Source organism: Myxine glutinosa, chromosome 2 (genome assembly GCF_964187855.1).
Source record: "Myxine glutinosa chromosome 2, kmMyxGlut1.1, whole genome shotgun sequence".
Classification (NCBI taxonomy): Eukaryota; Metazoa; Chordata; class Myxini; order Myxiniformes; family Myxinidae; genus Myxine; species Myxine glutinosa.
In genome coordinates, this window is record NC_136262.1 from 255,634,802 (window position 1) to 255,657,414 (window position 22,613).

Sequence of the window (22,613 nt, forward strand, 5' to 3'; positions counted from 1 at the left end):
TCATGAGGAGTTCCTGTGCATGTGTACCAAGCAGAAATACGTCAATTTGAAAGTCCTGTATTAGTGGCACCATAGTTGGGTTATGCTTTTGCGTTTTATTTCCTTTCATTGTACACGTGTGTGTGTGTGTGTGTGTGTGTGTGTGTGTGTGTGTGTGTGTGTGTGTGTGTGTGTGTGTGTGTGTGTGTGTGTGTGTGTGTGTGTGTGTGTGTGTGTGTGTGTGTGTGTGTGTGTGTGTGTGTGTGTGTGCCCCTAGTCCTTGTCGTTTGAGCGCCTGGTCTGTTCCGATTCTTTATTTATGATTCTTTCCTCCTATATATCTTTAATAAACCTTTTTCATTGTAAAGATAATCCCATTTTTCCATTTTCCTGCCTTCCCACGCGAACGCCACCAGCTTCAGCTACATTTAATGAAACTATGGGACTCCGAGTAATTTTGAACGCAGATAACATTTAAGCACCGTTTTTGGGGTCCACATAGACATTTGCAAGACCTCCGGCTCAGAGTGGACTGTGTTGACGCCTATGATGTGACATTAGTTACTATCCTTGTGATTATGATATTTACATTAACTTTGTGGTCGACTGCAGGCATTTGTTCTTTCAGAATGAATAGAAATGCAATGGTTATGAGTTCGGTGGTGGTTCGTATGCAGCCTTTGGCTGCATCATTTTCTGGGGGCGCAGCTGCACCACTGATGCATTGCCTCGTATTACCATTCAGCTGGTACTCATTTTCTCCCACCACCGCCCCGACTCGCCATCTCCAAAACAAATTTCTGTTTTTTATTTATTTCATGATTCATAAACGCCTCCGCTCTCAAATCACATGTGCATCAATGGCACACTCATACCATACTGTGCCCACCTGTGCAAATAGGTCTACTCTGAACAAAGACCCAAGTGAGGTGGTAAAATTGTGTTGAGACATGCCAAATGCCATGCACTTTCACGTATGGTTCGTTGTCGTTAGCAAGTGTGGAGTTATATTCTTTTATTCGATATTTTGATGACAGATACTGTGGATGCTTAATTTAGAGCTAACAGTTGAAAACAAATATAACATTCACAACTAGAAAGAACAATCAAGAGATTGCGACCTTCGCCAGGACGTGTTTTTAGTGTTTTTTTTAAGGCTGTTATGCTAAAACAAATATGGGAGGCGAACCACGTGACCGATGACGTCATCAAAAAAAATTCTCCACCAATTTATCCTCAGATGACGCTCAAGAAATTTCATTTTGATCAGATGAAGTTTTGTACTTGTCGAATTATGACGTCATAAATGGAGGCACCTATGACATCATCATTAACATATTTTATTCCCGATGGAGAGTTCTTTTCAATGAGCCATGTCTCAATTGATTCAATCAGCGCTTTTGGAGATATAGAGGTGCAAAGTTTTTCGGTTTTTCCAAGATGGTGGTGGCTTGATGGTGTTGGCTTAGCGGTTAGGGTGCCGGCTTGGGATCCTAGGATGCTGGGTTCGAATCCCGGTCAATCGCTGAATTAACGCCAGGGGGGTTGACTCAGCCTGCCATCCTTCTGAGGTCGGCAAATTGAGTACCAGCTTGCTGGGATGAATGATTCCGGTGTGTACTCCGGCTTAGAATAGGTACACCGTATCTCTGCGCATCGTAAGAGCGTGACCAAGGGTTGGCATCAGGAAGGGCATCCGGCCATAAAAACATTGCCTCAAACAGGGAACCATGATTGTCATGGGGCCCGCAAGGCTAACCCCCGCTCTAGCGGGGAAAATGGCCTTAAAACGATCATTCATTCATTCATTCAAGATGGTGGCAGAAGCACATGACAGAAGACGTCATCATTTGTTAATTTTTTTCACAAATTTATCCCAATGTTTTCCAAAGGTTCATGGTCAAAGGCTTTCCGCTCAGCAATGAAGGAATGGTTTTGTTCCAGCAAACACTTGGCATATTTATCCATCTTTTATTTTCTACGTTGCCTTTTCTAAGCATTCCAATCACACGTGCATTGTTCCCAGCAATGGGAATTACCATGAGTTGCACGTGCATTCTTCCAGGCAGCGGTTGATTCTGTTGCAGTTTGATAATACAAGTTGAACTCCATCTGATTTTACAACAATGGCTACGATAAAAGAAACACATTAACAGTGAGACATAAAGTACAGCACAGTATATGAATGAACTTTCTTAAAGTTGAGTTACCATCCGGGGAAGCAAAGCAAAATAGTCCATCATGAATAAAAGTTCGATCCAAAAGGTGTTCACCAAATTCAGGCGGTAATATAAAAATATAATAACCACCTTCAGAGGCCATTTCTCCCCGCAAAGCGGGGGTTGGCCTTTTTCGGGAACCGTGGTTGTTGTTGTTTTTTGGTCCCCTTTTTGAAGCAATGTTTTACGGCCGGATGCCCTTCCTGACGCCAACCCTTTTTGCCGCCTTTAACGACAAACAGGGAATTACCAGTGAACTGGTACACCAAATTCAGGCGGTAATGTTGGAGGTAAATCCTCGTATGTTGGAGGTAAAAGAAAGAAAAAGTTTTTTTCATTCACAAACCTTTATGACATTGGGGAAAACGGGTTCAAAATGTTTTTGTTTAGCTCGTGTCATCTATTACCTCCACAACTGAAGGTGGATTGAGGTTATGTTTTCGATCCTGTCTATCTGTGAGCAGAATGTCTCAAAATGTTGGACATATTTGGACGAAACGTGGTGGACAGGTTGGGTGTGTGACGAGAACGAATTGTTTAGATTTTGGTAAAGACCCGGATGTGGATACTAAGGATTTTCTATGTTATTCTTCACCATGAAGCGATAGGACTGAAAACGATATGTAGCACGATATCTCAAAAGGTTGCGGATGGATTCGGACGAAACTTGGTGGACAGGTTGGGTGTGCGCCAAGGACGAATGGATTAAATTTTGGGGTACATCCGAATCCAGACATGAGAATTTTTTAATTTGTTAAGCAATTCTTCACCATTGAGAGATAGAGCCAAAAACAAGATATATGAAAAATAAGGCCAAAGCATGATAGCCCAAAAGGTTGTGGACGAGTTATGAGAAAACTTGGTGCATGAGTACGTTTGGAAACAAGAACAAGCTGATTCGATTTTGGTTGGGGTCCAGATCCATCCGGTATATCGGTGGAATACAAAATGTAAACTATTCAGCCTGGCGGAGGTATACGCTCCATCGAGTGCCGTTCTAGGTTCTAGTTTTACATGTACATGATGATACCGTCATGTTGACACTGCAGATGCTCGTTCACGTGCAACATGATCCAATCAAACCCCTTCATCACAATTCTGATCATAAACGAATGTGACGCATGACAACATTTACCATGCCCTGGTTGAACATCATGCTACATTATCTACGGTAAATGAACCGCTTAGAACAAGTGAACCACCGTTTAGAGGCCATTTTTCCCCGCAAAGCGGGGGTTGGCCTTTTCGGGGACCGTGGTAGTTGTTGTTTTTTTGGTCCCCTTTTTGAAGCAATGTTTTACGGCCGGATGCCCTTCCTGACGCCAACCCTTTTTGCCGCCTTCAACGACAAACAGGGAATTACCAGTGAACTGGTACTCAATTAGCCGACCTCGGAAGGATGACAGGCTGAGTCAACCCCCCTGGCATTAATTCGGCGATCGACCGAGATTCGAACCCAGGATCCTAGGATCCTAAGCCGGCACCCTAGCCGCTAGCCCAACACCAGGGATTCCAACACCAAGTGAGACTGCCAAATATTGATCGTTTTGATTTCACATGCAGTGGAGGCCCATTTTCTTTTTAAAAATACTTGTATCCTGTATCCACTCCCACCTTACTCCCTCTCTTTGCCTTCCGGTGATGGGATTGGGTACCTTTGAGTGTAGTGATTTATGGGTATAAGTACAAATTGAGCTTTGGGGTTGCTGACCATCCCATATAAGGACTGGATTTGTTAACAGGGCAGCGTGATCCGTTTAAAATGTCATGCCACGGGGCAGCTTTGATTACAATTGTTTTGAGCGGATAACCGGTACCGACTACACTTGTTATTGTATAGCAGGGACGGATTGCTAAGACTGTTTAACCATGGCATGTGTACGGCGATGGGAATTCATGTTGCACAGTATGGTGAAAGCTTTGCCGCAGTCTGGGCATCGATAAGGCTTCTCTCCAGAATGCGTACGCAAATGGCTGATCAAGTGTGGCTTCTGGCTGAACTGTTTGCCACACTCGCTGCACTTGTATGGCTTTTCACCTGTATGAGTGCGCCGATGGCAAGTCAGGTTGCACAGCTGTTTGAAGCTCTTCTCACAAAAATTGCATTGGTAGGGTCTCTCCCCAGTGTGGGTTCGGGAGTGGTAAAGTAGTGACGACAAGCCGGTGAAACATTTGCCGCATTCTTCACATTTGTAGGTCTTCTGTGCGAAATGCGAACGAGCATGAGCGTTCATGTTTGAGAGCCGGTGAAATCTCTTGTCGCAGTGCTGGCATTGATGAGGTTTTTCTCCGGTGTGCGTATGCCGATGCTGCGTCAGCTGCACTTTCTGGGCAAAGCATTTCCCACATTCTTCGCACGCGTAAGGCTTCACCTTGGCGTGAATCCAGCGGTGGCAATTCAGCGTAGATCTCTCGGCAAACGTTTTTCCGCATTCTTCACACTGATAGGGCTTCTCGCCGGTGTGTGTGTGCCGATGCTCCTTGAGCGAAATCAACTGACTGAACTGCTTTCCACACTCGCTGCACTGGTAAGGTTTTTCTCCCGTGTGAATGCGACGATGGCGTGCCAGGTTGGAGGAACTGCCGAATGATTTCTTGCATTGCAAACACTGATACGGCCTCTCTCCTGTATGTACGCGACAGTGCTTGTTCAATCTATATGGGTGACTGAAATGCTTGCCACACTGTTGGCAAGTGTGTTCCTTCAGACTGTTGGGTCTGGCGTTCTCAGACTTGTCAGCATCCGTACAGGCAAGAGCTGGCTGAGCTCCAGATTCACTTAACATTTCCTGGACTTCCTGGTAAGTTTCATTCTGCAGAGTTTTCACATCTGATTGGAATGCCAGTGTAGGGAAAACAAGTGCATCTGATTTACTTTCTCCATTTGGTGTGGTTGTGCTCGTTACGAGCCTTCCTGGTCCGCATTCTACGCTAGTGGTGAGGCCTAAGTCATGTCGGCAATAAGAATGGATTTCGAGCACGCTGCTTTCAGATAAACAGACACTACCTTGCCCTGGTAAGCTACCTTGCTCCTGCTTGCTTGAAGATTTACTCTCGGGGTCATCGGACTGGAAACTCTTGCCATCATCACGTACAAAGCACTCAGAGTTGCAGGTCTTCGGGAAGCACGATTCCACATTATCTTCCAAACCTGTGCAAAATAGTACCTGTTAAAAGTAGTTCATCACAGGTATATATATTTTGATTCCCACTTCAGCTTGAAGACCAAGGGGAAAAAATCGACGACAACAACAACAGGCATTTTGAGGCCATTTTCCCTGCTAGAGCGGGGGTTAGCCATGCGGGCCCCATGACAATCTTCTCCATTTTGCCCTATTTTCTGCATCTCCCCTTGTTAACCCAGTTGCCTGCATTTCTTTACCAAGGGGAAAAAGTCTAAAAGACAAATAACAATTGAGGACTAATGTATGGACAGAGTAAAGACTTTGTACAATACCTGCTAGCTTTGCATTGGGCAGAAGCTGGCAGGATAGCCAAGAGGTATGCACACTCCCCCTTCAGCTGCCTAGCCTGGATTTGAACATCAATCCAGCTATAAACTGTCATCTTGGTCCTTCATAGGCAGGACGATCCGTCAATGTGTGCGCCACCCATCGGATGCCATTAGGCCCAAGGACTCACCTGCCAGCACTGGTCGTTTGTGGATGTGAAAGATACCAGTGTCTTTTCTAAATAGTAGGGGAGTTATCGCCGGCACTCTGAACAAATTCCAAATTCCTGAAATGTCCCATTTAGTATTCCGCATGGGAGTGACGACCTGTCCAGGATTGGTTCTAGCCTAGAAACGTTTCTTGACTTGTGATTACCCTGGAGTTTTACTAATCCTCTCCCTGTAGCATAGGGGAAGGCTTTTTGCTGTTGTCGGGTTTGTTGAACTACAATTAACATCCCTTTTTAATGGTACCACAGAGTTTGTTAGTCCACCAGGAGTACTAATCCACCATTTTGAAAAAAAAAAAACTTATATTTTTTTCTTTCTGCACTCTCAACATTCCAAATTTCCAAACTGACAATTTCTGAGCTGTATCATGAAGCTGGCTGGGACTTTTGAAATGGGATTTTGCATCAATGATATGGAAAGAAAGTATGTGGTGTTGACATAATTTTTGACCCTGACCTACTATAAGGTCATGACCCAATTATAGACATTTAAACAGTTTTCAGAACTACACTAAAGTTTGTCTGATCGGAACAAAATTGCCCTCTCTAGATAGCCTTGAGCCTTGGACATTTAAACTTCATTTACATCATACCCCTCCGGGTTAAAGATCAAGTTCAAATAGTAGTCTGAAAAAAAAAACGTCTTTTTTGTCATTGCTTATTTTATTTTTTTTGTCATTGCAACTACAGACCAAACATCCTTCTCCCAATTATCAGCAAAGTCAAGGAATCCATCATTGCTTCGGATATCAAATTTTTCCTCTTCTCCAATGGCTTGATCTCTGACCATCAATTTGGTTTCAGACCAGGTCACTCTACTCTGGACATGCTACTTCTGCTGTCTCAACAATGGATTGAGGTCCTCAATGCCAAACAGGAAATTAGAGCCGTCTCTCTTGACATATCACGTGCCTTCGATACGGTCTGGCACCCCGCTCTACTCATCAAACTCTCCTCCTATGGTATCTATGGAAATCTCCACGCTTGGCTTGCGGACATCCTCTCTAGTCGTAGTCAACGTGTGGCCCTGAATGGGTTTCTCTCATCTCCTCTTCCTGTTCAGGCTGGAGTTCCCCAAGGCAGTGTTCTGGGCCCTGTGCTTTTTCTGGTTTTCATCAATGATCTCTCTGACTCTCTTGAAAATCCTCTCTATCTCTTTGCTGATGACTCCACTCTCTGCCGCTCCATTCCTCATCCCTCAGATCGGCAGTCTGCAGCCTCCTCACTCTCTGCAGACCTGGACAAAATCACAGACTGGTCAAACAAGTGCAACATGTCTTTCAATCCTGACAAATCTCACACTCTTACGATGTCTCTCCGAAAAGACCGACTGGACAACCCTCCCATCCACTTTCTGAATACTCCTCTCCAAGAAGTTCTGTCACTCAAACTTTTGGGTCTCACTATCTGCCATGATCTTTCCTGGGAAAACCACATTTCAAATCTGGCCTCCAAAGCCAGTCGCCGACTGGGCATCCTCCATCGTGCGAAGTCCTTCCTTGGCACACCTGAGCTCCTCACCACATACAAGGCTATCATCCACAGCTCAATGGAATACTGTTCTCCCCTATGGGCCGGTGCTCCTGCCTCACACCTAGCTCGGCTTCACGCTGTTGAAACCAAAGCTTTCAGAATCATTGGAATCTCCTGCGATGAAGCTAACTCCAAGAGCCTTTCACTCACTCACCGCAGGCAGGTTGGTGGGCTTTCTGTCTTCTACTGACTCCTCTCTGGCCTTGCTCCACCAGCTCTCTCTGGGCTCTGTCCCCCAAATATTCCTGCAGGTCGCACAAGATCTGCCAGCAACCCTCTTATGGTTAAACTGCCGAAATCAACTCTCTGCTCTCCTTCATTCCCATTTTCTCCCACCTCTGGAACAAACTCCCTCACTCTCTTCAATCCCACTCCTCCCTCCAGGTCTTTAAAACAGCTGTTCACCACCATCTCTTATCTTCCCCCATCAAAAACCTTGATCTTTTCTACCCCCGCTAATTTCACCCCCAGATTCACTTTTTTTAAAATACCAACTTCCTTCCTGGAAGTCCTTGCAGTGTCCTTGTGTTTTATACTTCTCCCACCCCTCCCCCCCCCCTTCCCACGCCTCCTCCCCCCAAGCCCTCCCACAGATCTCCCGATGTCCCTGCTCTCAAATGTTGTGTTTGTATGCTTCCCCTTCTCTCCCCATCTTGTCTACCTCTACCCTTATTATATGTTTTGTGTGTCTGTTTGATTTTTTTTGTGTGATAAATGTTAGCTCTTTCACGAGCCTCGATCCTGTTTCCAAAAAAACAAAAAAAAAAAAAAAAGGTCATTTTTACCTCCGCCACTCCGATGGAGGGTTATGTTTTCACCCCTGTCTGTCTGTTTGTTTGTGAACAAGATATCTCAAAAAGTTGTGGACGCATTCAGACGAAATTTGGCAGAAATGTAGCGTATGTGACAAGGATCAAATGATTCGATTTTGGTGAAGATCCAGATTCGGATCCGGCTACTAGAATTTTAAAAGTGATTCTTCACCATTGGGAGCTTGGGCCAAAACAATACATAGCAGAGAATATCTCAAAAAGTTGTGGACGGATTTGGACGAAACTTGGTGGACAGGTTGGGTGTCTGACAAGGACGATTCGATTCCATTTTGGTGAAGATCTCAATGTGGATTCGGATATGATAATTATTTAATTTTTAAAGTGATTCTTCACTATTGGGAGATAGGGCCAAAAACTATACATAGCGGGATATCTCAAAAAGTAATGGATGGATTTGGACAAAACTTGGTGAACAGGTTGTGTGTGTGACAAGGAAGAATCGATTCAATTTTCGTGAAGATCCAGATCCAGCCAGTAAATTTTTTAAGTGATTCTTCACCATTGAGTGATATGGCCAAAAACGAGGAGTAGATCAGGGTATGAAAGATTGAACCAATGGTGATTCCAGTGATTGATTTTTATTCAATGTGATTCTGTATTGTGATTTTCTGGTCTACTCTGATATACAAAACGTAAACTGTTCACCAGGCGGAGGTATGCTCTCTACTGAGTGCCGTTCTAGTTGCCAATGCGGAATCTCAGACTGCTAGGCCTTCCAAGATGTTTTTGGATCATAATAGTGGATCTGCACTGAAGCACCTGATATTTGTTTAGTTTCCTTGACCCCTGTCTGTCTGTTTGTTTGTTTGTGAACAAGATATCTCAAAACGTTATGGACAGATTGTGATGAAATTTGGTGGACAGGTTGGGTGTGTGTGACAAGGATGAATTGATTAGATTTTGGGGAACATCTGAATCTGGACCCAGACACTAGAATTTTTCAAATTATTCTTTCCCATTGAGAGATAAGGCCAAAACGGATATATAATATATAAAATATAACCACCTTTAGAGGCCATTTTTCCCCGCAAAGCGGGGGTTGGCCTTTTTCGGGAACCGTGGTTGTTGTTGTTTTTCGGTCCCCTTTTTGAAGCAATGTTTTACGGCCGGATGCCCTTCCTGACGCCAACCCTTTTTGCCGCCTTTAACGACAAACAGGGAATTACCAGTGAACTGGTACTCAATTAGCCGACCTCGGAAGGATGACAGGCTGAGTCAACCCCCCTGGCGTTAATTCAGCGATCGACCGGGATTCGAACCCAGGATCCTAGGATCCTAAGCCGGCACCCTAGCCGCTAGCCCAACACCAGGGTGGTGCTATACAGTATATCCAAAACGGATATATAGCACAATATCTCAAAAAATGATGGACGGATTCAGACAAAACTTGGTGAATGAGTTGGGTAGGTGACAAGAACAAGCCGATTAGATTTTGGTTCAGGTCCGTTTGCAGATCCGGCCCATCAGTGGAATACAAAACAAACTGTTCAACCTCATGGCGGTATGTGCTCTATCAAGTGCCGTTCTAGTTATTATCATTGTACTCATAGGTCCAACCTTGACTCAATGTACAAGACACATTATTCACCATCATAAAATTGCTCAGCACTTAAAATATAAAAACGAACTCTACTGGAACACAATTGATAATGTAAAAGAAAAGTGAAACTTTGCTGCTATTCCGAAATATTCACAAGTTCAGAAACACTCACCCCACTCCCCAACTTCCGACCCCAAAACCCATCCCCACACAATTCAAAATAAAAAAGAGCAGCTGACCTTGATCAACTGACAGAGTTGCCCCTTGTGGGCCAAAATCATTGCTGATATCCTGGGAATGTACTTCTATTGTACGCCCAGTTTGTTCAGCTCCAGCACCTGTAAATGGTATTGCAAATGTTTTCGACACACGAGGTGTAAAACAGGTTCAAACAATGAATAATATAAAAACTTCCTGTATTTTTAAACCATTGTAATCGATGATAACAGTCTATTGGAATATTTAAACTATTAGCTTAATGTGTGTAACCATTGTCAAGATCTAAATGGCGTTTTCAGATGGGTTGATTGAAAAAAAGTAACAAATAGAGTACAAATTCAAAGTACAATGCCCCCATGCCAAAGAAATAAATAACATTCTCCAGCATAAATAACATTCCCCTTCGGTGCCAGGCGATGCTGCCATGGAGCACCTGGAGATGGAATTGAGTGGGAAGTAGTTTACAATAATTGATCGATTACTTGCGTAATGAAAATAAATAAATAATAATTACTTTATTGATTAATTGACAAAGAAGAGTTGAGAGTGATGAGTTCATCGTTGAGAAGAATGATGGAAATTAAGGTATAAGGAAGTAGAGGACAGGGAAGGCCGAGAAAGACTTGGCTAAATGTGGTGGAAGAAGAAATGCGGGCAAGGGGGTTAACAAGGGAGATGCAGAAAATAGGGCAAAATGGAGAAGATTGTCATGGGGACCGCAAGGCTAACCCACGCTCTGGCAGGGAAAATGGCCTTAAAATGCATGTTGTTGTTTGTTGTATTAATTGACTAATAGCATACCTAAACCACCACTGTTTCATCCGAATCTGTAACTTTTTGAAAATTAAATAAGTTAGCAATTAATTGAAAATTAAATAATGAATCGATTACTTGATTAATCAATAAATCAAAAATATCCTTTTAGCCAAATCGCTTGGTCACTGTCACGTCCAAATATCAGCGTCCTAGCTCAAAAGTTACCCGAGATATTGCAAAGATGAGAAAGAAAATAAATACTTGATAAAGTAATAAATTAATTAAATAATCAAAAAATAAAAAATACCATTTTTGCCAAAGCACTTGTTCATTATTTAGCCGAAATTTCAGCTTCCTTGCTCAAAGGATGGCTGAGATATTGCCAGGACAAACAAAGAAGAAAACAAGAAAGAAAATCATGCAGTGATGAGACCATGCAATGCCTGGAGATGGAATAGGAAAGGAGCAGCAGTGTACAATAAGAAAACAAACGGAGGGAAAACCGAGTACTCCCTTTCGGTGCGCATCATCGCCGGGCCTTCTTCAGTGCCCGGCGATGATGTTATGCAGCACTTAGAGATGGAATAAGAAAGGAGCGGTCGGTGTACAACAAACAAACGAAGTGTAAACCGAGTAAACCCTTTTGGTGCGCTTCATCGCCGGTCTCCAATGGCTTTTGGCCCCCGGCGATGGAATAGTGAGGGGCGGACTACAAAAGAAAGAAAACAAACGGAGTGAAAACTGAGTACACCCTTTCGTCAGGCATCATCATCGGGCAGCCTTCGGAGATGGAGATGGAATAGGGTGGGGCAGAGTACAAAAAAATAAAATTGAGGTTGATCATAAAATGGTTTTAATATACGAATAAATTAATATCCAGTAAATTTTGCACAGGCAAAAATAAATAAATAATAATAACAATAAAAGGTGATCAAGAATTTGATTCCTCCCTGATTTTTGTCCAAATTATTTTAGCTTCCTATTTGAAAGAAAGGGAAGGAGACCTCAAATTAAAGATGGTTGGAGGGGAGTTAACTGCCATTTTCACAATTTGTGGGCATCAGTGGGTGGAAACAAAATGTCAAATAAACAATCACACTGCCATGGAAGAGGTACTCATAATTGGGACCTCATAATTGGGACCTCATAAGTTCCTCATAATTGGGACCTCCCAAGCTAAACTCATACTGACCAGAATCCATACGAGTTGTTTCTTCAGTGGGTAAAGAATGCAAGTCTCCATCTTCAGGTTCTCCATCCTCAGGTTCTCCATCCTCAGGTTCTCCATCCTCAGGTTCTCCATCCTCAGGTTCTCCATCCTCAGATTGACTGTTTGAACGAATGTTGAACAAGGGCAGCTTCTCAGATGCCAAGTCAAACTCTTGTGCCAAATTCCGAAGCAGTGATTTCAGAATGTCCAGGAGACAACCGAGGCCATTTTTATGATGAAGATGTGCTTCTTGCTCAAGGCAGTTATTGTGAGGATAGGGATCCAGCAGGTGCCGCAGCATGGCGTACGAGCCAAATGGCAGCTTCTCTTTGGCTATCGAGAGCAATTCAGCCCTCAGTGAAAAAGGATCAATGCAAGATCGGAGGACCTGATGGTCTTGAATTCCAATTTGGGAAACTAGAGTTTGAGCAATGTTTGACTTCACATTCTGAGAGTCCAGCCATTTCAGAAGATCTTTGGAGGAGCAAGATGGCGGAAATGCAGAAACGTCCACTCCCTTACTTGCAAGAGGTAATGGAACATTTTCTGCAAAAGTACGTGAAAAGTCATACAAGTCGTGTGTAAAACCACAAATCTCTTATTACATTACCTTTAAATTATTCACTGATAACCTAGAATATTTAATCGCTCATGGTAATAAATAACATAAAACTGCTATCATTTACAGTGCACTCAAAAGTATTCACACCCCTTGGACTTTTTCACATTTTGTTGTGTTACAGCCTGAATTTAAAATGGACTAAATTTTAATTTTTTGTCACTGATCTACACATAATATCCCATAATGTCAAAGTGGAATTTATTTTTTAGAAATGTTTACAAAATAATAAAAAATGAAATACAGAAATATTTAATTTACACAAGTATTCAACCTCCTGAGTCAATACTTCGTAGAAGTGCTGTTGTCAGTGGTTACAGCTTCGAGTCTTCTTGGGTATGTCTGTATCAGCTTTGCACACCTGGATTTGGAGAGTTTCTCCCATTCTTCCTTGCACATTTGCTCAAGCTTTGTTAAGTTGGATGGGGAGCGTCAGTGAACAGCAGTATTCAAGTTTTTCCACAGATTATCAATGAGATTCAAGTTTGGGCTTTGGCTGGGCCACTCAAGGACTTTCACGTTATGGTTCTGAAGCCCATCCAGTGTTGCTTTGGCTGTATGCTTGGGGTCAGTGTCCTGTTGGAATGTAAACCTTTGCCTCAGTTGAAGGTCTTTTGCACTCTGAAGAGGTTCTCCTCAAGGATTCGCCTGTATTTGGATCCATTCATTGTTCCCTCTATCCTTACAAGTCTCCCAGTCCCTGCCAATGAAAAGCATCCCCATAGCATTATGCTGCCACCACCATGCTTCACGGTAGAGATGGTGTGAGATGGGTGATGAGCTGTGCTCGGTTTTGGTTAGATATAGCACTTTCCATTCAGGCCAAAGAGTTCAATTTTTGTCTCATAAGACCACAGAATCTTTTGCCTCATGCTCTCAGTCATTTATGTTCCTTTTTGCAAACGCCAGGCATGCTGTCGTGTATTTTTTCTCAGGAGTGGCTTCCGCGTCTAGCCACTCTCCCATAAAGCCTAGATTTTTGACGTGCTGCAGAGACTGTTGTCTTTCTAGCAGGTTCTCCCATCTCAGCCAAGGAACTCTGTAGTTCTGTCAAAGTGGTCATTAGGTTCTTGGTCACCTCCCTGACCAAGTCCTTTTTGCCCTGTTGTTCAGGTTGGTCAGACAGCCAGTTCTAGGAAGAGTCTGGGAAGTTCCATATTCTTTCCATTTCCTAATGACGAAGCTCACTGGGCTTTTGGGAACTTTCAACACACTAGAAATTGTTTTATATCCTTCTGCAGATATATGCCCCCTTACAATTCTATCTCGGAGTTCTACGGACAGGTCCTTGGATTTCATGGTAGAGTTTCTGCTCTGACACACTGTCAACTGTGGGACCTTGTATAGAAAGGTGTGTTTCTTTCTAAATTATGTCCAATCAATTGAATTCACCACAGGTGGACTCCAATCAAGTTGTCTAGACATATCAGCGATGATCAAAGGAAATTGGAAGCACCCGAGCTCAATTTGGAGTGTCATAGCAAAGGGGTTGAATACTTATTTGACTCGACACATTTCACCTTTTCATTTTTAATGAATTTGTAAAAGAATTCAAAAAAAAAAATCCACTTTGATATTATGGGGTATTATGTGTAGATCAGTAACAAAGAAAATGTCAATTTAATCCATTTTGAAATAGAGTTGTAACACAAAATGTGAAAAAACATGAAGGGGTGTGAATACTTTCTGAAGACGCTGTATGTGATCAAATAAATAAAAATTCAAATTTTCGATTTAATTAATCCAACAATTTTAATTAGGAGTTATCCTAATTATTGAAAAAGAAGGGAAAGCTATTACAGTACCAAACAGTAAATACTGGCACAGTGGTGCTGCCAATACCTGAATCTTCTCTGTCTTTACTTGTGGTTGTGGTGTACAGTAAAGACTCACCGACCTCCTTCTCTTCTTCCTGAAGACTCTCCATTTTTGTCTGGTACCAGGACAAATTCAGAACATTAAGTTTCTCAGCTGCAATGCACAACTCTCCTCTCAATTTCTGGAGGAGGGATGCAAGGAAGTCTAGCAAAGGTGGACCAATAGCTCCAACCACAAGAGCTGCTCCACCTTGTTCTGATATGCGATTATCATGCTGATAATGTTTGACTAGACGCCGCAACATGATATAAGAGCCAAACGTGAGCTTCTTCCTTGCCTCTGAGAAAAGTTCAGCCCTCACTGAGGGACAGTCAATGCAAGCCTGGAGAACTTGGTGCTCTCCAATCCCCAAATCTGAGATGAGAGCTTGAGCAGCATCCAAATCCAAGCCCCAAGACTCCAACCAAGGCAGAAAGTCTGTGGTGAAACAAGGTACTTTACCTCCAGCCATGTTGGCGGCAATTGACACATAGTAAAACTTTTGCAAAGAAATAAAGAGTAAATAATATTAGGCTTAGAGACAACAGCCTGATGGAAGAAAAGAAAACCACACAAAGCATTATCAGTGGTAAGGTTTAGCAACTGGACATTGACAAAGGTACGCTAACTGCCATGAGAATCACTAACAACTAAGGTTTCTGGCATTAGGCCCAAGTTGAAGGAATATGGGAAACTTTGCAATAAGTTTATCTAATCATCAGCATTACCAGTGGTGTCCAAAGAATGGGAGGGGCTCGTTCTGTTCATAAGAAGTAAACCTTCTCTCTTCCTTTTGGTGGACCCTTTCAGATTCCTTTTTGCAGACGACTCCACATTGTTGCCCTTTCCCGCTACAAGGCAATCTCCCTCTCTCTCTCTCTGCTGATCTACATGTAAGCAAACACTGGTCCTTGAATGAAACTCCCAAAATCCAGGCTCACTGCTCATCTCCACTCATTTGGTCCTCTTTTCTCTTGCCTGTGGGACCAACTTCCCCAGTCTGTTTAGTCTCATTCTTCCCTCCAGTGCTTCAAGACAGCTGTTCACCACTAGCTGAGGTCATCCCATGTTCCATACTCATAACATATTCTATCCCCAAATGACCCCATTCCCAAGCACTCTCCTTTTCCCAGGTTATTGTGATTTTTCCCCCCTCTCCCTCACCTCTTTTCGCTTGTTAGTTGTCAGTTGGTTTGTTGCTTTTCTGTTTCCTCCCTGGTTTTCGCTTCCTGTGTTTCATTCAGCTTGTGTGCTTCTTGTTCAACCTCATGTGTCCTTCTCCCCTCCCCGTGATATCACTTTCACTTCTACTCTGCTGTTTGTGTTTCCCAATTTCCATTGTGTTCCGTTCCATTCTGCTCTTACTCTTCCACAAGTCTCAACCATGTATACAAAAATGCTGGAAAATCCCAGTCTTACCCTATCATTCTGGATGGATCATCAAACGAACCCACCTATTTTCTTGGTCATTCACTGGAAGAGGTTCAGTCTCTTGAACTTTTCGGCCTCACGATCAGCCATGACCTTTCCTGGACCAAGCACATAGCACAGCGAGCCTCCAAAGCCAGACAGTCTGGGCATCCTCCGTCGATCCAAGTCTTTCTTTGGAAAATTAGAACGACTTTGTTCCATTTGATGTTTGTCCCACTGCCAGCAATATACCTTACTCTTGCATGAGCCTTGTTTAGTTGTAAAGAAAGAAAAAAAGAAAAGAAACCTTGATACTTGAATAAGTATGCCAGCAAAAGCTATTTGCTGCTATCCAAAATATACAGTTAGTCTTTAAACCTTATAGGTGACTACCTGTATGTACATGTGGCTGGTCCATTTCCAGGAACAGGTGGTCTGTATGAAAAGGGTTTCCTATTATCTCGGTGAAGCAGTCTTCAGACTGCCCCAGAACCGTCCATGCATTACGAAGTCAGTGGGTTTCTTGCGTTGCACCTTTACTTTATCCAATCAAGTTTGTTGTACCTGAATAAAAAAAGTAATCAGCAGACACTATCTGCAAAGATTTTAAAGAAGACAAGACATGATTTCGTAAACATTTCAAAACAAAAACAGTTTGAATGAACACGATTAAATAGGAGTTTCCAAATTGATATGTTTTGGGAGTTTCCAAAACGCCGCCGTTATAGTTTTGTCTTCTCTGTAGATAACGTAGTTGATCCTTGTTGTAAAAAGAGGATACGTTATTTGCAAACACTTGCTAATTCTGCAATTTAGAGTCGTTTTTTTGCAACGATTTGTTGACATGTTTCACAACATGATCAACAGGTGTTCTGTAGCTCTGCCGTTGACATGATCATTTGAAACCAAGCATGGTTGAAAATATAACTAGAGCAAAGTCGATGGTGGGTGGGCCATTGCAAATCCCCACGCTTCCCACCGAAAACAAAGTTGAAAGATGGCAAAAAGTTCCACCAGCTATGACCCAATATCAAATAGAGGTTTCCTCCCCCAACCCCCCATTTTGACCCATGTGACCCCAAAAAAGCTGAATGCCTCAACTCTGTGTCTGCCTCAAAATCTTGTGTCCCAAACCCGTCTCTCTCTGTACCCACCTTACCCAGTCGTACCCAACTGCTCCTGGACTCTGTGTCCTTCTCTCCTGACAAGGTGGAGAAGTCTCTGTAAATCCTCGACTCTGATTCTGCAACTGGACCAGACGGCATCAGCCCACGGGTCTTAAATCCTGCTCTGCCGCTCTATCTCACCCTCTCTGTTCTCTTCACCATCTCTTTTGCTCAGATCATCTGCCATTTGCTTGGAAATCAGCCAACATTTCTGCTTTACTCAAAAAATGTGCAAAAACAGATCCTTGCAACTACAGACCAATCAGCCTGCTCCCAATAAACAGCAATGTTATGGAATCCATCATTGCTTCTGACATCAAATCCTTCCTTTTCTCCAATGGCTTGATCTTGGATCATCAATATGGATTCAGACCAGGTCATTCTACTCTGGACATGCTGCTTATGTTGTCTCAACAATGGATGGAGGTCCTGAATGCCAAACAGGAAATCAGAGCTGTCTCCCTTGACATATCACGTGCCTTCGAGTCTGGCACCCCGCTCTGCTCACTAAACTCTCCTCTTATGGTATCCATGGAAATCTCCACGCATGGCTTGCGGACTTCCTCTCTGGTCGTAGTCAACGTGTGACCCTGAATCGGTTTTCTTTCATCTCCCCTTCCTGTTCAGACTGGAGTTCCCCAAGGCAGTGTTCTGGGCCCTGCTTTTTCTGGTCTTCATCAATGATCTCTCCGACTCTCTGGAAAATCCTCTCTATCTCTTTGCTGATGACTCAACTCTCTGCCGCTCCATACCCCATCCCTCAGATCGGCAGTCTGTAGCCTCCTCACTCTCTGCAGACCTGCACAAAATCACAAACTGGTCAAACAAGTGGAACATGTCTTTCAATCCTGACAAATCTCACACTCTCACTATGTCTCTCCGAAAAGACCGACTGGACAACCCTCCAATCTACTTACTCAACAATCCTCTTCAAGAAGTTCTGTCACTCAAGCTTTTGGGTCTCACTATCTGCCATGATCTTTCCTGGGAAAACCACATTTCCAAGCTGGCTTCCAAAGCCAGTCGCCGACTGGGCATACTCCGTCGTGCAAAGTCCTTCCTTGGCACACCTGAGCTCTTCACCACATACAAGCCTTTCATCCACAGCTCAATGGAATACTGTTCTCCCCTCTGGGCCGGTGCTCCTGCCTCACACCTACAGTGCATTCAGAAAGTATTCAGACCCCTTCACTTTTTTCACATTTTGTTATGTTGCAGCCTTATGCTGAAATCGTTTAAATTCATTTTTTCCCTCATCAATCTCCACTCAATACCCCATAATGGCAAAGAGAAAACAGGATTTTAGAAAGTTTTGCAAATTTAATAAAAAGAAAAAACTGAAATATCACATTGACATAAGTATTCAGACCCTTTTCTATGACACTTGAAATTTAGCTCAGGTGCCTCCCATTTCTCTTGATCATCTTTGAGATGTTTCTACACCTTGATTGGAGTCTACCTGTGGTAAATTCAATTGATTGGACATGATTTGGAAAGACACACACCTGTCTATATAAGATCTCACAGCTGACAATGCATAACAGAGGAAAAAACCAAGCCATGAGGTCGAAGGAACTGCCTGCAGAGCTCAGAGACAGGATTGTGTCGAGGCACAGATCTAGGGAAGCCTACAAAAACCAATTCTGCTGCATTGAAGGTTCCCAAGAGCACAGTGGCCTCCATAATTATTAAATAGAAGAAGTTTGGAACAACCAGAACTCTTCCTAGAGCTGGCCGCCCAGCCAAACTGAGCAATCAGGGGAGAAGGGCCTTGGTAAGAGAGGTGACTATGAACCCGATGGTCACTCTGGCTGAGCTCCAGAGATCCTGCGTGGAGATGGGAGAAACTTCCAGAAGGACAACCATCACTGCAACACTCCACCGATCTGGGCTTTATGGCAGAGTGGCTAGACGGAAGCCTCTCCTCAGTGAAAGACACATGAAAACCCGCTTGGAGTTTGCAAAAAAGCACCTGAAGGACTCTCGGACTGTGAGAAACAAGATTCTGTGGTCTGATGAAACCAAGGTTGAACTGTTTGGCCTCAATTCTAAGCGTCATGGCTGGAGGAAACCAGGCACCTCTCATCACCTGCCCAATACCATCCCAACGGTGAAGCATGGTGGTGGCAGCATCATGCTGTGGGGGTGTTTTTCAGCAGCAGGGACTGGGGGACTGGTCAGAGTTGAGGGAACAATGAACGGAGCAAAGTACAGAGATATCCTTAATGAAAACCTGAAACAGAGTCTCGGGACCTCAGACTGGGCCGAAGGTTCACCTTCCAACAGGACAATGACCCAAAGCACACAGCCAAGACAACGCAGGAGTGGCTTAGGGACAACTCTGTGAAGGTCCTCGAGTGGCCCAGCCAGAGCCCTGACTTGAACCCAATCCAACATCTCGAGAGACCTGAAAATGGCTGTCCACCCACGGTCCCCATCCTACCTGACAGAGCTTGAGAGGATCTGCAGAGAACAGTGGCAGAAAATCCCCAAATCCAGGTGTGCAAAGCTTGTCACGTCATACCCAAGAAGACTCGAGGCTGTAATCGCTGCCAAAGGTGCTTTAACTCAGTACTGAATTAAGGGTCTGAATACTTATGTCAATGTGATATTTCAGTTTTTTCTTTTTAATAAATATGCAAAACTTTCTAACATCCTGTTTTCTCGTTGTCATTACGGGGTATTGAGTGGGGATTGATGAAGGAAAAAATGAATTTAAACGATTTCAGCATAAGGCTGCAACATAACAAAATGTGAAAAAGTGAAGGGGTCTGAATACTTTCTGAATGCACTGTAACTCGGTTTCACGCTGTTGAAACCAAAGCTTTCAGAATCATTGGACTCTGCCGCGATGAAGCCAACTCTGAGGACCTTTCACTCACTCACCGCAGGCAGGTTGGTGGCCTTTCTGTCTTCTACCGACTCCTCTCCAGCCATGCTCCCCCAACTCTGTCTGTGCTTTGTCCCCCAAATATTCCTACAGGTCGCACAAGATCTGCCAGCAACCCTCTGCTGGTGAAACTGCCAAAATCAAGACTCTCTATTCATCTTCACTCTTTCATTCCTCTTTTCTCCCACCTCTGGAACAAACTTCCTCACTCTCTTCAATCCCCCTCCTCCCTCCAGGTCTTTAAAACAGCTGTTCACCACCATCTCTTATCTTATCTTCCCCCATCCAAAACCTTGATAGTCCGTGGGCTGAGTAGGGTTTACATGCACCCCCCCCCCCCACAACTTAACTTCCCGGGTATGTCCATGTACCCCCCACCCTAGGGGTTAGGAAAAACCATGTTAACAGAAAAAAAAACTAATTCCCTCGTAGTTTGACCTCTGGTGACCTCATTAGTGACCTCATTTGCATATAACACATCATTGTAAAGAGTGTCCCAGGACAAACATTTTGAGGGGTCATATGCAACCATAGGATGACTAGGTAAAAAGTTATGGCCATTTGAATTTCGCCTACCCCTAATTTTCAGAAATCACTGACAGGGGGGGTAACATCAAAATATGCGTGGGAGGTACCTTGGGAATGAGTTTTTTTTTCTGTTAACATGGTTTTTCCTAACCCCTACTAGGGTGGGGGGTACATGGACATACCCGGGAAGTTAAGTTGTGGGGGGGGGGGGGGGGGGTGGAGGGGGGGTGCATGTAAACCCTACTCAGCCCACAGACTATGATCTTTTCTACCCCCGTTAATTCACCCGAGATCCACTTTTTTGAAATACCGACTTCTTTCCTGGAAGTCCTAGCAGTGTCCACGTGTTTTTTTTTTTTTAACTCTCCCACCCTTCCCATGCCTCCTCCCCCCAAGCCCTCTCCCTCCCACAGATCTCCCGAAGTCCCTGCTCCCTTGTATACTCGACCCTCGGGCATGAACCGAGGGCCAATCCAAAAAGGCATTACATATTTCATGAGTCCCTCAATGGAACCACCTTTCAAGACCATTTTTCCCCGCAGAGCAGGGGTTGGCCTTTTTGGGCAATGTGGTCCCCTTTATGAAGCAATGTTTTATGGTCGGATACCCTTCCTGCCGCCAACTCTGTTAGTCGCCCCTTGCGACACACAGGGAACTACCAGTGAACTGGTACTCAATTTGCCAACCTCGGAAGAATGACAAGCTGAGTCAACCCACCTGGCGTTAATTCAGCGATCGACCGGGATTCGAACCCAGGATCCTAGGATCCCAAGCCGGCACCCTAACCGCTAAGCCAACACCAGGCGCTAAGTATGCTTGCAAAAGCTATTTGCTGCATTCCAAGATATACAGTTGGTCTTTATACCTTATAGATGACTACCTGTATGTACATGTGGCTGGTCCATTTCCAGGAAAAAAAAAACATGTTTTTTGCCTCATAACCGCCAACAATCGGTCTGCAGTGTTGGGGTCAAAAGTCAAATACCAAACATGCAATTACGGGCACATTTTAGAACGTGTGTATGCAATCAACATCGAGGGATGCACAAAATATCTAACGATTTTTGGGGATTCGAACCCTGGTCCATGCTCCTGGGGTTGGGACTGTCACAGGGGTCAAAACAGGGGGAAATTTTAAACTCAAGATTTGATACCGTCATTCCTGGTGGAACTTTTTGCCATTTTGAAACTTTGCTTCAGGTGGGAAGGCGTGGGGATTTGTTAATGCCTAATGGTAATGGGCGCCATCGACTTCACTCTAACTTTAGAGTTTTCAACTGTGCAGTTTGCCATTGTAATTAGTTATTCTGCAGAACAAGTATCATATTCCCGGGGTTTACATGTATTACGTGGTACGATGTCTTTGGCGAAAAGCAGGCGAGTTATTTCCGGCATCCTGAACACAATTCTTGCCTAAACCCGACATTCACGAGCAGCACACTGCACACCCACACAAAGGATGAAACACAGAAGCCACATCATTTTGTTACATCCTTTCGCTCTGCGCGTTTCTTCCGGGAAGTGCCGGACGTCATCGCGCACGGAATGACGTCAGACGCCGATTTTTGTGTCGTCCTTGGGAAAAACAGTATGTTTATGTTGTCTTCGTCTGCACATCAAATGACACACTCAACACCATCAAAACATGTACAGACATGGTTGATAGTCTTGCTGACTGAGTTATAAGTGTAACACCGCGAAAGTATGAAAAAATCGGAATAATTACCTCACCCAGAGTAGAAGGAACCACAAAACTGTCAAAAATAATTTCACAAACTTCTAAACTCTCCACACGAGTCAAATCATCATAGGAGCATGTGCTCTGTGTACGACTAACAATGACAGTGCGAGCTGCGAGCAGGTCACCTGAAAATCCTGCTGAGGTAACGATCTGAGGTAATGATCACAGCCTGATGGCGATGCGCGGCAGAACGCTCTAGTGCGCCCATTATCCCATTTATCCGCCAAAAATATTGTTATTATTCGTTAGGTATTTTTTCAACAATAATTTTGGTTTTACTGTTGTTTTTAATAAATGTAATCAAGACACTTACCGGTTCAATGTGGTTTCGTGTTATCAAGGAACTGGCAAGCGGACTCCAGATATACAGCACCTAGGATTTTGATTACGTTCGCAATCAACGGGTGAAAGGAGAATTCTTCTTCTTCTTTT

The 22,613-nt window shown here is 43.8% G+C and overlaps 1 protein-coding gene across 2 annotated transcripts; it reads right to left on the minus strand.

Moving 5' to 3' along the window:
* Nucleotides 1–1,934: 1,934 nt before the first annotated feature.
* Nucleotides 1,935–22,609, minus strand: LOC137420638 (uncharacterized). Of its 2 annotated transcripts, none has more exons than XM_068105871.2 (6): nt 22,495–22,609; nt 16,250–16,420; nt 14,483–14,884; nt 11,953–12,516; nt 10,025–10,123; nt 1,935–5,349 (listed from the first exon to the last, which is right to left on the minus strand). In XM_068105871.2, the coding sequence occupies exons 2-6, from the start codon at nt 16,272–16,274 to the stop codon at nt 4,052–4,054; spliced, it is 2,388 nt and encodes a 795-aa protein (XP_067961972.2). In that variant the 5' UTR covers nt 16,275–16,420; nt 22,495–22,609; the 3' UTR covers nt 1,935–4,051. The 2 variants fall into 2 exon arrangements, with proteins under 2 accessions (XP_067961972.2, XP_067961969.2); XM_068105868.2 differs by having other exon boundaries at nt 14,432–14,884.
* Between the last annotated feature and the right edge of the window lie 4 nt (nt 22,610–22,613).

What these genes read in the sequence shown, in the direction of transcription:
- LOC137420638 (XM_068105868.2), bottom strand. Translation starts at nt 16,274, where the DNA reads ATGGACCAGCCACATGTACATACAG. An exon ending in CCAGCCACATGTACATACAG is followed by an intron (nt 14,885 to 16,249) that starts GTAGTCACCTAT and finishes GTTTCACCACAG; the next exon opens with ACTTTCTGCCTTGGTTGGAG. An exon ending in TAAAGACAGAGAAGATTCAG is followed by an intron (nt 12,517 to 14,431) that starts GTATTGGCAGCA and finishes GTACTTTTGCAG; the next exon opens with AAAATGTTCCATTACCTCTT.